Raw genomic sequence first — 14,932 nt, 5'->3', positions numbered from 1 at the left:
ACTACATTTAAGAAATAGACCTGCATTTGAATGAACAAAGCATGAGGAAACAGTAGTTCAGCAGTTCCCAGATTGTGTTTTTTTTTTCATCTTTTACTTTCAGTAACTTGGGCAAATCCATTTTGAGCTGTGAAGTGTTAGGTTACATGTAAGTAAGCAGCCAATAAGCAAGATCTTTGAGGCAGTCCATCTGGCAAATGCAGAGTGTAGTTATGACAGAACAAGACCAGCAGCTTGTTTCTGTAATAAGAGACCAAAGCAAAACGAAAAATAGAGAAGGAAAGAAGGTCAAAATAGAGAAAAAGCAGGGAATGAAAAATAAGAAAATTTAAATATTTACATTTTAACAGCTTATTTTGTGAAGAAGAATTGGCACATGTAAAATGGTAGGCTTCGAGGTTGAAAGGGGTGCTTGTTATTTTAGGAACCTAAAGCTAATTTAAAAAGTTATTAACCTGATGAATTATAAACTTGCATTTTCCACAGCAAGCATAATTGACAATCAATGAGTAATTGCAGCAACTTCATCAAATTTAGAGGAAAGTTCACGGTTAACAGATATTTTTACAAAGTTAGTGCACTGGCAAAAAATCCTTTGCTGGTTCTCAGTTCACGATTAATCTTCACCACAAATAGCTTACTAGTTACACAAATAGTTGAGTTTTCTATTAATCTTAGTTCAATTTACAGGTGATTTCTTGGATATCATTGGTTGGCAAATATAGTGGAATGCTCTGTCACTCATCTCCCAATCCTCAACTCAGGCACTCTACTGGTCACTTATCATCTTTTATTGCTGCTGTTTCTCACTTATTTATACAACTGCCTGTTTTATTATATTCGTGCCAGTAAGCATTATACTGTTTTGCATAAACATTCTGTCAACCTGTTAATCTTCAGATCATGCCACTCAGGGACTTGTGCTATTATTTTGTGACTGTACTGTAAGTGTTGGATCATATGTGCTGTGTGTGATTATATGTACTTTATTTTATACCTTTACCACCAAGGAACGATGTTTTGTTTAGCTGTATACCTTTGAATGGCAATAAACTTGAAGAACAGCACCAGATTTTTCACAGAGAGTATTTTTCTTAAGTGGCCATGTATTTGGAGGATCAGCCTCTGAGGAGATCTTTGGAGTCTTCAGATTCTGTGAATGGTAGATGAACAGAGACATGCATTTGTGTCCATTTCTGCATTAGCCCCAAGAAGACTAAAGTTTCCTTTTATCAATCTCAAAGTCTGTAACAGTTCTCTTATTCTTTACATGACTGTAATTAGGCTACTTTACAGAAAGAGGCAGAGGTCACCTGAGAGTTTTTTGAACCAACTTTGTACTGAATATTGCAATCCCCTTCACCTATCAGTTCAGTGTAATTGAGAAACAATTGACATTTGGATTTCAACTGCAGTTCAAGTTTTGCGTTGTTACAATTTCAAAGCTGGTCAATTATACACCTAGTTACAATCTGAAGATTGCACTTTGTCACAGTGTTGGTTATTTTCCTAAAATTATTACATTTTAAATAATTTGTTTGCTGAGTTACACCACTTTTTTACTTACAGATGAAAATCCGGGTAAACAAGAAGAGGTTGCTTTGGTTGATGGGTAAGAATCTCAATTTTAATATACAATATTCCACTGGGTGGTTTGTATTCCTTTTGTTCGGAACCTGAATGTTGTTTCTCAGTACAATGGAGCTATCATTCCTAAATATTAACCATTCACTTGAAACCTTTTAATTGATTCCTTGTGCTTTTTTTTATCAGCACTGTATTTTTGGACATGTTTTATTTAACAATTTATCTTTTCAGATATGATCAATGTCTTAGCATGAAACACTATTTCAATCTGTCTAAGTCTTTTCTCTGTGGCTCTATGTATAAGGTATTTTTTTTTTGTTACAGAAATTATTCTCCCAGGGCCATCTAGCTCTAATCTTCAATACCCATGATGCTTTGACACTTAACTAAGTGGCCTATAAGTTGGATGTTCTCTAACTTTTCTGAATCTTGATAAGGTTATATTTTTAAGTGTTTTTCAAATATTTACATACTGCTTAAGTTGTAGTTTTAAATACCAATCTAGACAATGCACATTGATATTTTTTCTTTTAAAAAACATTGCTTGATATGACATGCTTCTTGTCCAGCTGTCATTGCCACAACTGCTATTGTTGCTGAACTCAGCAAAGCATTTTTTTTGGCATGAAATGAAAGAAAGTGGGTTATCAAATATGTATAGTATTGTTATTTGTGAATCTTAATATTTGTTTTGAGAAAGGTATTTAGTTAACTACCTACTTGCACCATAAAAATACCTTCCTTTTTTTTCCCTTTCGCTCCCATTCTGTGAGGTGCAAACATGATGAATTTCTTGCTCATAGTATAATCAGACATGAAAAATTAGCAGGTTAAACAGAAGCAGTTTGATTTTTTTTCTGGAAAAAAATTTATTCTAATTTTTATTCTAATTTATTTCTAATTCTAGTCCTAGCACGGACTAGGAGGGCCAAGATGGCCTGTTTCCGTGCTGTGATTGTTATATGGTTATAATTCAATAGTGTTGCATGTAAAAATTCGACCAAGAAATATAACTGGCAAGTACGTTTTGTGCTTTATCGTTAGAGTTTGCAAGCCGTTTATCTTGACAAGGGAGCATGTTACAAATAATACTTCTGTTTATACTGATAATTTCCAAGTCAACTGCAGCAGATTCCAGTTAATTGGGACACATTGGGACCAGTTTATTTTGGCCCAATTAAGAAGCTTCCTCAATTAGCCTAAGCTTAATGGAAATAGGTAAAAAGTATATTTTTTAAATGGCAAACTAACAAATTGTGTATTCAAATGAAAAAAATGAACAAATGAGAAAGAATATTACCAATACTACTACAGTACTATAAAACTGTATTAGTTCACTAATACTTATCCACAGAGAATTCATCTACTATACGCAATGATCAAAATCAGCACAGACACCTAGTGCGGATAATGGACTGCCTTCGTACAATGCTATCGACAATTGCATCCTCTAAATCTTCATTTTCATTGTAACATTCTGGTTTTTTTTTGACACCAGTCTCTTGCTCCAATTAAGTGGCACAGTGTCCCAAATAAAGGGATTCCTGGCAATTTTCTCAATTTTTTTTTGTGAAAACATGGTAGGCAAATGACGTATAGACCCACATTATCTAGACTAACAAATAAAGCACAGATTCTTGTATCAAATATTACTATAACTATTGGTTTCCAAGCAACGATTATAAAGGATTAACGCTAAATATAAAGAAAAGAATACCGTTACATAATTGAATTGACATTATTTCTTAACACCCTTCACATACATGAGGAATAAAAATCTTTGTTCTGTCTCCATCTAAATGTGCAATAACAGTAATGTATAATTATAAATAGAAGAGTCAGTGTAATATATAGTACACTCAAGTCAGCATGAGTTCATCAGTCTGATGGCCTGGTGGAAGGAGCTGTCCCGGAGCCTTTTGGTCCTGGCTTTTATGCTGTGGTACTGCTTGCTGGATGATAGCAGCTGGAATAGATTGTGGTTGGGATGGCTTGGGTCCTCAATGATCCTTCAGGCCTTTTTTACACACCTGTCCTTATAAATGTCCTGAATCATGGGAAATTCACAACTACAGATGCGCTGGGCTGTCCGCATCACTCTCCGCAGAATCCTGCGATTAAGAAGGTACAAGTCCCATACCAGGCAGTGATGCAGCCAGTCAGGATGCTCTCAATTGTGCCCCTGTAGAAGGTTCTTAGGATTTGGGAGTCCATACCAAACTTCCTCAACCACCTGAGGTGAAAGAGGCGCTGTTGTGCCTTTTTCACCACATAACTGGTGTGTATAGACCACGTAAGGTGTTCGCTGATGTGGATGCTGAGGAACTTGAAGCTGTTTACCCTCTCAACTCCAGATCCATTCATGTCAATAGGGGTTAGCCCTTCTCCATTCCTCCTGTAATCCACAACCAGCTCCTTTGTGTTTGTGACTTCGAGGGAGCGATTGTTTTCATGACACCACTGTGTCAGAGAGATGACTTCATCCCTGTAGGCCACCTCGTTATTGTTTCAGATAAGGCCAATCAATGTAGTCAGCAAATTAGGAGCTGTGGGTGGCAATACAGTCATGGGTATACAGGGAGTAAAGGAGGGGACTCAGTACACAGCCATGAGGGGCTGCTGTATTGCGAGTCAGAGGGTTGGAGGTGAGGGAATCCACTCGTACAATGTACTGGCGATTTGACAGAAAGTCCAGGATCCAGCTACACAAGGCAGGGTCAAGGCCGAGGTCTCCAAACTTCTTGTCGAGCCTGGATGGAACTATGGTGTTATGCTTGAAATGACCTTTCAAGTGTGTCAAATGACTTCATCCTAAATGTTATATTTTGGTTAAATTTGGCTGCTCATTTTGATATATTTGTTTATGCAGGGGTGAAGACTCTGTAAAACCGCTGCAGGAAACATCACCTGAATTCAAAGTCAGCAACTTAGAAATGGCTGAAGGTGTAAGTTTTAGAATGGCATTTGCATCATTAGATTGCATTCCTTACTTAATTGGCTAAATTAAATACATTCCAATTAAAATGAAATTTTACAGTGTATAATTTTGCATTCCATGTAAGAGTTTTAAAAATATTATTGTATTATCCCAGTGAGTTGTAGGAGTAATTGAAAAGATTGCAAAGAAAATTTTTGGCATTTTATACTTTAGTGCTGCCTTTGACACAGCTGCACTGATAAGACATTATTTTCTCCATTTTGCTGACAAGTGAGTGTAGAAAGTGAAGAATGGGGTAGTTGATATTCATGTTCTTTATCTGGCAAACTGGTTATCAGCCTGAAAAAAACAATTTCTGCTTTTACTGGCTGTGGATAGTCGGGAGAGGTTCATAAATGAAGTGCTGTGAGTGAGCAAACAAGCGACCTCATGAAAGGTGGTCTGATGAGGATAACAGAAGTATTGTGCGCCAATATTAGTCTATTCAGATCCTTTTTACTGATATTTAATGTTGCCCGCGTTAGTAGGTTACTGTGAAAGAAAGCAACCAAGCAATATGTTTCTGAATATTAGGTCAATCTGCCATCAAAGTGATTGAGGACTCCATAAGTGGGGGGAATAAAATCATGGATATTGGGTTGCAGTTTCATGAACTGGCATTTGAAGAAATTTTCCCAAAAGACAGATGTTCTGATTGTTTATGGATGATGGGGATAGCTGTCGCTCGGTCCAAAACTAAAAGATGAGGGCATTTGTAGAGAAAGCAAAAAGCGGGGAAAATCAAGGTTGGAGACAGAGGAGCTGCAGTAGGAATAATTGTCGGTTATGTGACATGAGGTCAGGTGCTTTGGTTCACCATGCCCATGCTGACTATATATTATCCATCTGCATCAGTCTCCTTAACCAGCACTTTATCCATAATGTTCTGTGATTTTGCAATTTAAATTCTCATCTAAATACTAAAATGTTATGTGAGCACCACCTTCTACCTCACAAATAGGCAATGCATTGGACAGCACTAAATTTGACACTATTCACTATTTTCTTGATGGAAATTTGACTTTTAAGTATTTTAATTCCTTCATAACCAGCTGAGTAGCAATAAAAGCAATATATTAAAAACAACTCTGTTCTGCTCATTGGATTTCATGAATAAATGATTGATTTCACTGGGGAGAATGACAGGTCTACAGGGGCAGCAAAAGCCAACGATGGAAGGAAAAGGAATTTCATTGTTGTTTTCTTGCATGCAACCTTTATTCAATGGTCACCACAGAAAGTCTATGTCTGGAACTATTGGCTGAGATCAGTATTTTCTGTGAATAATCCCTGCTAAATATGAGTACTATTGTTATTTGTGTAATCAGAAATGGAATATTATTTGCTGAAAATAGTTTTTCATTGTTTCTCAACAATGTTGTGTAACCCATGTCAAAAGGGCTGTCCATGCTGTCACTATAATGTTTCCATTGCCAGCCAAATGATAGCTATCTGAATTAATGTGCTACAACCACTTAAAAGTTGACTTGCTGGCTTTATTCGTGGCAAATTCTGCCAGCTGTTGCATTTCAGAAATTTCTTAAAATGTAAGTGTGCCAATGCGCTGCAGGATCCTTCCCCAACTAAATAAACCAAAGAAATTGATTGTACTTTAGGTACAACCGCCAGCAGCAACAAATTGAATTGAGCACATGTACAGTGCTTAATTGAAAAAGTATTCAGCCCCCACAACTATTTATACATTTTACTGTCTTATTTTCTAAATATAAAATATATTGAAGTGAGATATTTTGAGCTAATCTACAAAGCATTGTGCATCTTTCCAAAACTTGTCAACAACTAGAAAACAAAATTGTGAGGCTGAGAAAGTATTCATCCCCTTTGTAATTACTATGCTAACTTTCCTCAAGTGCAATACAAGTAATACCTTACCAACTCACCCACTTTATTGATGCATAAAATTGGAGGATTTGTTTTCAGTGAATTCATCAGAATAAACACCCCTTCTCTCTGAGATCCAACAGTATGGTAGATTTTCAACAGACCAAACCAAAATGAAGCCAAAAGAGCATTCAAGGAAGGTCAGAAAAGTGGTAATAGAGAAGCACAAATCTGGGGAAGACTACCCATCTCAAAGGCACTGAACATACCTCGGAGCTCACTGAAATCCATTGTGAAACCACAGCCATGTTGTCTATGTCACACCACCTCTCTTAACCTATTCACTGGTGTAGGAGGCTACTGTGATGCCAACAGTCACTCTGAGTGAGCTGCAGGAGTCATTGGCTGCAATTGGAGATGAAGCACATCACCCCACAATCTCTTAAGACCTTGTACAAATGGGTATTTATGGCAGTGGCAAGGAAGAAGCACTGGCTTAAAACACTTACCTGTAAAGACTTTGCAAAGCAACACTTAGAAAATACTGTAAAGATGTGGAAGAAAGTCTTGTGGTAGGATGAGACTAAAGTAGAACACTAACATCATCCCTATGTAAAGTATGGTGGAAGTAGCTTTATGCAACAGGGACTGGAAATCTGGTCAGGATTGATGGGAAGATGAAAGATCCTAAAAAACTTCCTAGCAGAGGCTAGCAGGATTTTAAAACTGGGGAGGAAGTTAATCTACCAGCAGGACAATAACTCAAAGCACACTGCCAGAGCGACAATGAAGTGGCTTCAAATGAAGAAAGCTGACGTCCTTGAGCAGACCAGTCAGAGTTCTGACCTCAGGATTGCCGTCCACCGCCACTCCCCAACTAAACTATTGTACCTTGAGCAATTTTGCAAGGAGGACTGTGCAAATCTTCCTCCATCACATTGTGCAAAGCTAATAGAGATTTATTCAAAAAAGACTGCTGGCTGTGATAGCTGCAAGTTATGGTTGATCTGAGTACTGAGAAAAGGGGATGAATACTTTTGAACTGCTAACATTTCAGATTTTGACGTTTTAGTTTTTCATGCTTTACAATTTTCCATTTTTTGGGCTCTAATGTGAAAAAGGAGCACACAATTCACAAATAAAAATTCTCAATTAAATTAATCAGAATTAATTAACCTGTTTGTAATACTCATTTATGTGAACAAATGATTAAGGGCTGAATACTTTTATAAGGCATTGGATCTCACTTCGAGAAGCAAATTAAGATATTTATGTCCTTACTTGCATCAAGAGGATACTGGTACATTTATGATTGTAAAAGATTTTTTTATGTTTTTAGGTGTCACAAAATGGTGGTGATGAGGATGACAGTGATAGTGACAGCGATGATGATGATGTGAAGGTCACGATTGGCAACATTAAAACGGGTGCACCGCAGTATATGTGAGTTGGCATGATTTTAATTAAGTAAATACTTTTTATTTTATTGAAGTTAGTAAAGTAACATAAATAGTGGTTTTGGAAATAACTTCACTGCTACATAGAACAGTACAGCACAGGTACAGTCCCTTCGGCCCACAATGTTGTACCAAACTGATTAAATCAGTAATCAAATGGCCAATTAAATGAATCTTTTCTGCCTGCACAATGTCCATATCCTTCCATTTTCCTCACATTCATGTGCCTATCCAAGTATCTCTGAAAAGTCCCATATGTATCTGCCTCTGCCACCTCCCCGGGCAGTGCATTCTAGTCACCCACCACTCAGTGGGTGTATAAATAAAAAATGCCACACCCCCATCTCCTTGCAACTTGTCCCCTATGCCCTCTGGTATTAGGAATTTTAAACCTGGGAAAAGATGCTGTCTGTCTAATCTATCTATGCCCTTCTAGCCTTATAAACCTCTATCAGATCTTCCCTCAGTATCTGCTCTTGAGGAAACAACAGAAGTTTGTCCAGCCTCTTGTCATCATGCATACCCTCTAATCCAGGCAGCATCCTTGTAGGCCTCTTCTGCTCCCTCTCCAAAACCTTGACATCCTATGATGAGGTGGCCAGAACTCAATGCAATGTTCGCAGTTCACGGCTGAACCCATTACCCACCTACGGGTTGTAGGGGCACTTTCACGTGTCTTGGGCTAGTGAGACCTGGCAGCACCCATCCCTCTTCAGGCCAGACCACAGACAATGTCCTACAGCTCAGTGGCTCTCCCTGGTCTTGAACACAGGGCCGATGTAGTTCTGCAAAGGACTCATTCAACAACGAGGCCTTTGCCCAGTGGTGCTGTGTTAACACATTCTCTAATGTCTTTTAGCCCGCCGGCTGAAGTGGTGTACGAGGGTGTGTCACTTGGGGGCAGACATGGGAGATTTAGGAAATGGATGAGGACCAGTAATGCCTGTCCATCCTACTAGATAGAGCAGTGGTCCCCAACCACCGGGCCGCAAAGCATGTGCTACTGGGTCACGAGGGAACAATATGATTTGGCGATATGAGTCAGCTGTACCTTTCCTCATTCCCTGTCATGCCCACTGTTGAACTTGGACCCACGCGAAGTCATTACCCACACGAGGTCATCAGTCGCCTAAACGCAGTGATACCCTCACGCCAGGGATCACTGGTTGACTTCGGGTAACCGGCCGCCTCACACGGCTGGTGGGAAGAGCCATTGCTACTGGCCTGGAGAGCAGACGGATGGGCGCTGCCACTAAACCTGTTTAGCACACCGAATGTTTATGGGGAACCTGATGCCAAAATATTCACAGACCTCATTTGAGCTCAGGGTTTTGTAAGTAGCAGAGTAGCTAACTCGCTGCGATCCGCTGAAAGTCATCCCTCGAGCCAAACTTTTGTCGGCCGATAGATCCTACCTACCTACAAGGGGGGCGGGCACGCACCCTGTTGCACTCCTTGCTTGGTCAGTTGCTCTCTCCAGACTGCGACCGCCGCGGCCCTGGCACGGGGACCTCCGGCCCTTACCTTGTCCTCTCACCCCTCCCACGACCAGCTGCACCTGCCCAAGGCGTCTGGTGGGAGGCTGGAGTTCAGGCCCGGAGACTTTCTATTGAGGCAATGAAGCCTTCAATACTGCTTCAGTACCTTGAGTTCAAGCACCCTGCACTTAAGGACAAACCCGTTGAGATTTTTGAGCGGAAAGAAACGTGAACAAGCGGGACAGAAGCTAAGTGCTGAGAGCCACATAAACTAAATTGTGGAATAGACTGGACATAAGGAACCTGCTTCGAGTATCGCAGTATTCCCATCGTGTTTAACAGCCCCCACCTTCCCACTGCAAGAATATTGTCAATATTAAACTGGTCCGCGGTGCAAAAAAGGTTGGTGACCCCGAGATAGAGTGCAGCTGCCAGACATCAAAGGTATTACCTCTATCCAGAGTCCACTACCCTACCTAGATACTCTAGATGCTGTCTAGAGTTTTACACAGCTACAGCATAATTTCCTGTCTTTTGTACTTAATGCCTCAACTAATGTAGACAAGCATGCCATATGCATTCTTAACCACCCTATCAACCTGTGTAGCCACTTCCAGGGAGCTGTGAACTTGGACCCCAAGATCCCTCTGCTCATCAACACCTTTTAAGGCCTTTAACAGTGTACTGTCTCTTTATATTTGGCCTACCATGGTGCAGGACTTCACATTTGGCTGGGCAATGCTTCATCTGACATTTTTCTGTCCATATATTCAACTGCCAGGGGTGGGATGGAGTCAATATGATAGAGGCTCATAGACAAATGAATGCACATAAAATGAAAGAATATGGACATTGTGTAGACAGAAGGGATTCATTTACTTAGTTCAGCACAACATCGTGGGCTAAAGGGCCTGTTCCTGTGCTGCTGTGTCCTATGTTTTGTGTCCTGTGGTCTTTGAATAGTAGGAAAGGAGAGGAGTAGATTTTTGTATCTGCTGTTGCCGTAAGGAAGACTGTTGTAAGAAGGGGAATGTGTGTTGGCAGAGATGGAAGAAAAAATGATGAGGTTATGAGATGAGCATTCTTTACACAATGCTGGAATGGGATGGTAAAATATGATTGTGATAAGAATTATGCAGCATTATCTGTTGAATAAAGTGTCTGGGAAGCAGTGGAAGGTGAAGACAAGGGAAATCCAATTGCTTCTCTGAAGACATAAAGGAAGATTTCCAGCATCTGTAGATTTTTGTTACTCAATTTTTGTTAATGTTTACACTCTGTGGCCACTGTATTGTACACCTGTACACCTTATTAATGTAATTATCTAATCAGTCAATCAAGTAGCAGCAACTCAATGCATAAAAACATTCAGACATAGTGAAGCAGTTCAGCTGCTGTTCAGACCAAACATCAGAATGAGAAGAAATGTGATCCAAGTGACTTTTGAACATGGAATGACTGTTGGGTGTCAGATGGGATGGTTTGAGTATTTCAGAAGCTGTTGATTTCCTGAAATTTTCACATACAACTTGCTAGAGTTTACAGAGACTGGTGGGAAAAGCAAAAAAACATCCAGTGAGTGGCATTTCTGTGAGCAAAGATGCCTTGTTAATTAGATAGGTCTAAGGAGAATGGTCAGACTGGTTCAAGCTTACAGGAAGGCAGCAGTAATTCAACTAACCATGTGTTATAACAATGGTGTGCAGAAGAGCATCTCTGAACCCACAACACATCAAACTTTGGAGTGGATAGGCTAAAGCAGCAGAAAGCCACACCAGGTTCCACTCCTGTACCTAGTGAAGTTGGCCACTTAGTTGATTTTCTAATAATTATCATTTTGCTGTGCCCAAATTAACCAGAGAAGTTCTTCCAGATACTAATTAATTGATTGCAAAGTATTCTAGGGATGACTTGTAGTCATGAGAAGGCAGCTCAATGGTGCAGCAGGTCGCACTGCTGACTCACAGATGCAGACACCAAGGTGTGGTCTCTATGACGTTTTAATATTTGCCTCTCACATCCCTGAGACATGCTGGTAGGTTTATTAGCTTGTGTAAATTAGCTCCAAGTGTAAGTTAATGGGGAGAAAAGAATATGTTAATGAGAGAATCAAAGTAGAAATGGTAGGCATGTGCTTGAAGGAATAGGTTGCAGGGATTCACAAAATGAGAGTGTGAATGGAGCTAATAGGATTGCTTCTCAAGGCACTAGCATAGATGGGATGGGTGAAATGACTTCCTGCATTATAATGTGTATAAGTAAGAGATAAAAATGTACATTTATGCTATTATGATATACTGCCTTCCGACTATCATAATCATCCTTTCTGAAGTAAGAATCTTTTTATAAAATAATGTATATAAATCTGTTTTTTTTACAATCATACACTGATGTGGAATATTCGATTAAATAATTGAAACATGTATGAGATGCACTAATTTCTTTAAAGTTATGTTTTATAAAATGTTTTAATTTAATGCTTTAAACTTACAAAGGGGCACTCCAATGAATTTGAATCTGAAGAGTGGACGCACATATGGTTCTTCTGCAGGTTAGTGAAGGTGTTTATTCAGCAGTTAGTGAATAAGTGGTGGTAGTTGACTCAGAATGCACATTTGTTTATAGACCTCGCGTTAATAACCAATATAGTTGAAATTAGATCACAGAAATTTCGAACATTGAAAGGACAAAGTAAATCCTTCCAGTATGGGCTAACCTTTGCAAAAGGAATCCCAATCCAATCTCACTGTTCTGTCCCTTTACATACCTCTGGATCTTTTTTTTAATGCATCCATTTACTCTTGAAACACTACCATGTTTCATTCTGACTTGCAGCTGGCACAAAAGCTCTTAATAACCCAGTACAAAGAAACTTCTCTTATCTCTCCTCTTTTTGTAACAAGTTTTACATTTTTTGGGTTCTGTCCAGAGGAAGTTGTATTTTTTCTGCTTGCTCTGTTGAAATACTGTAGGTTCTTTAGAAATATATTTGATTTTTGTCTTCAGTATCTCCAATTATTTTCTCAACATTTTTATTTAACTTGTATTCAGACCCAAAGCTGGGATAATTAATGTTGTATGCTCTCCGTTGTTTTCAGGTCCTCTTGTTGGACATGAGATGTCCTGAACCATTTACAGTGAACTAATTGGGCTAATACATCACTTTTATTCTTCTGTACTCCCACTTTGAAAGATTTAAATATGTTTTCATAGGTATATGTTTAGCTACATTATTCAGTGTTTTTACTTCCAATATTTACTCACTTTTGTTTTTTCATAGAGCATGGTTCATCAAATTTCTTTGCATAATTGCATCTACTACCAGTCAGCTCATTCCACTAATTTGAGTTCCTAAGGTCTTGTATAATTCTCGGGGGGGGGGGGGGGATCCTTAATTGAACCTCCAGGATTATCTTTTCTAGGTTTAGTTTTTTTTTATATATATATAATCCTTTAATGCAGAGATGTACAAAGAGATGAGGAGGTGGGCAGTCATATTTTTTGCTGTTCAAATAAATTAGCTAAAAATAATAAATACACTAGTAACTTCTATTTAATTATAAATGATTGGAGAGAGAATATTATCGCCAACAGCATTGATCCCTTGTCCTTTGCGCAATTTTAAGATTATAGCTTTTGTATTTATAATTTTTATTTTAGGAATTGGTTCATGGATTCTTAGATTGTTTGAAGAGGGAAATAAGCAGGAACAGAAGTGTTAAGATTGTTTGAGGAAGGTAGTAGGTTGTCAGACCCATACAGAAGTGTAAAAGATACACAAATCATTGTAGAATTAGGGAGCTTAGTAACACAGTATCTCAAAATAATATAAGATTTCAAGTTAATTAAACATAAAAGAAAGAAGACTATTGAGAACCTTGGAAAAGATGACGATGACGGTTTGACAAAAATATTAAGAGTGGAATAATGCAATGTAGAGCAGTTATTTCTGTTCTTAAACCATGACCTGCTTGGAAAGGTGATATTAGTTTACATTATATCTGAAACTATATGACTTGAGGAAGTGCGAGTCAATATACATATAATACTGTGTAAAAGTCTTGCGCACATATTTTTAAAAATTGTGTAAAGATGATTTCAAAAATAAATGAGAAGTTTATAATTATCAAAACAAACTAAATTACTGTATTAATCACTTTTTCTTGGATACAATTGCTGCAATCAATAGCCTGTAGCATCGCTTTCAGAGCTGAGCTTTTGTACTGCCTGTATAACCTGGCATTTTTGCAACGTGAACTGAAGTCTGGAAGGTACAGGATGGTTGCAGTGTGACGGGTACAGGCCGGATCGATGTGGCAGAGCCCAGGTTCAAAAGCAGGGAATGAGCCAATGTTTGTCCATTGCTGGAGTGGACTTGGATGTGGCAGAACTGAGGCCAGCTGAGGTGGCGTGGCCCAGGCCCAGGTCCGAGAGCGAGGATCTACCCAAGGTCTGCCGATTTAAGTGCCTGGCCAGATTGTAAAGTCAGGGTGTCAGGGCCGGAGGTGAGGGATGAACTGGTGTTCATCTTGCTACTCCACGAGGTATGCTCATCTCTGTGCAGAACTACGACAGTGGCCTCAGACAACGGACTCCTGGATTGGCTGCATTGATGTCTGGTTTTGAGGCTGTGGACTCCTTTTTATGAACTTCTGTTTTGAATGTTATTTGCTTGCTTTATTGTTTGCACATTGCGTTCAATGATCTTTTTTAATGGGTTCTATTGGATTTCTTTGTTTTGACAAATCTCAGGGCTGTATATAGTAAATATACTTAGAAAATAAATGTACTTTGGACTGTGATTTTGCTATAAAGAGCAGTAACCACCCTTTGCCTTTGAAACTGTCAATTCTCTTACAGTAGGTAGATTATCATGCAGTTTTATAAGAAAATCAGCCGGTAAGTTGTTAAAAGCATCTGAATAACTTGCCTCAGTCCTTTTGCAGACTTTGGCTATCTCACTTGCTTCTGTCTCTCCAGGTAATCCCAGACAGCCTCAATTATGTTGAGTTCAGGACTCCATGAAGGCCATTCCATCAGTTGCAGAAATTGTTCTTTTCACTAAAGATTGTTCTTTATGACCTTGGGCCTGTGTTTGAGGACATTGTCCTGCTGCAGAATGACGTTGGGGTTGATCAAATACCTCCCTGATGCTATTGTGTGAAGGATGAGAAAATGCTTATACTTCTCAGCATTGAGGATCCCATTAATTCTGACCAGATCACTAACTCCCTTTGCAAAAATGCAGCCTCAGACCTGCTGGGAACCTCCACTGTTTCAATGTTGGCTCATTCACGTAACGCTCTCCAGCTCTTCTATAGGCAAACTGCTTTCTGTTGAGCCAAACATTTCAAATTTTGACTGGTTAGTCTATCGTGCTTGCTGCCATTATTTAACACTCCAGTCCTTGTGTTTTGCAGCAACTCTTCCATGAAGACCACTTGTGATAGTACTTGTCCGGATTCTAGAGGGGTACGTGGATTCCAAAGGTTTCTGTGAATTCTGTTGATAGCAGTGCTGGACTTCTTCTAATTTAGGAGGTTTGCTAGTATGATGTATCTCTTCTCTCCTGCACTCAGTTTCTGTGGCCA

The 14,932-nt window shown here is 39.1% G+C and overlaps 1 protein-coding gene across 4 annotated transcripts in view; it reads left to right on the top strand.

Annotated features, from left to right (window-relative positions):
* The window catches only part of LOC132398026 (pre-mRNA 3'-end-processing factor FIP1-like), a 52,141-nt gene that overhangs the window by 16,065 nt on the left and 21,144 nt on the right, over nucleotides 1–14,932 (top strand). For 3 of the 4 annotated variants that reach the window (XM_059976933.1, XM_059976932.1, XM_059976934.1), the window contains exons 2-5: nucleotides 1,570–1,612; nucleotides 4,457–4,532; nucleotides 7,746–7,849; nucleotides 11,837–11,892. In XM_059976933.1, the coding sequence (XP_059832916.1) occupies nucleotides 1,570–1,612; nucleotides 4,457–4,532; nucleotides 7,746–7,849; nucleotides 11,837–11,892 (279 nt within the window). Of the gene's footprint in view, nucleotides 1–854; nucleotides 945–1,569; nucleotides 1,613–4,456; nucleotides 4,533–7,745; nucleotides 7,850–11,836; nucleotides 11,893–14,932 lie in introns of those variants that run through there. The other variant, XM_059976935.1, reaches the window with a different exon arrangement.

The sequence above is a fragment of the Hypanus sabinus genome, chromosome 8 (genome assembly GCF_030144855.1).
Source record: "Hypanus sabinus isolate sHypSab1 chromosome 8, sHypSab1.hap1, whole genome shotgun sequence".
In the NCBI taxonomy this organism is placed as follows: Eukaryota; Metazoa; Chordata; class Chondrichthyes; order Myliobatiformes; family Dasyatidae; genus Hypanus; species Hypanus sabinus.
The sequence above is the reverse complement of the archived record's forward strand: the minus strand, read 5'-3'. Positions and strand labels throughout refer to the sequence as shown.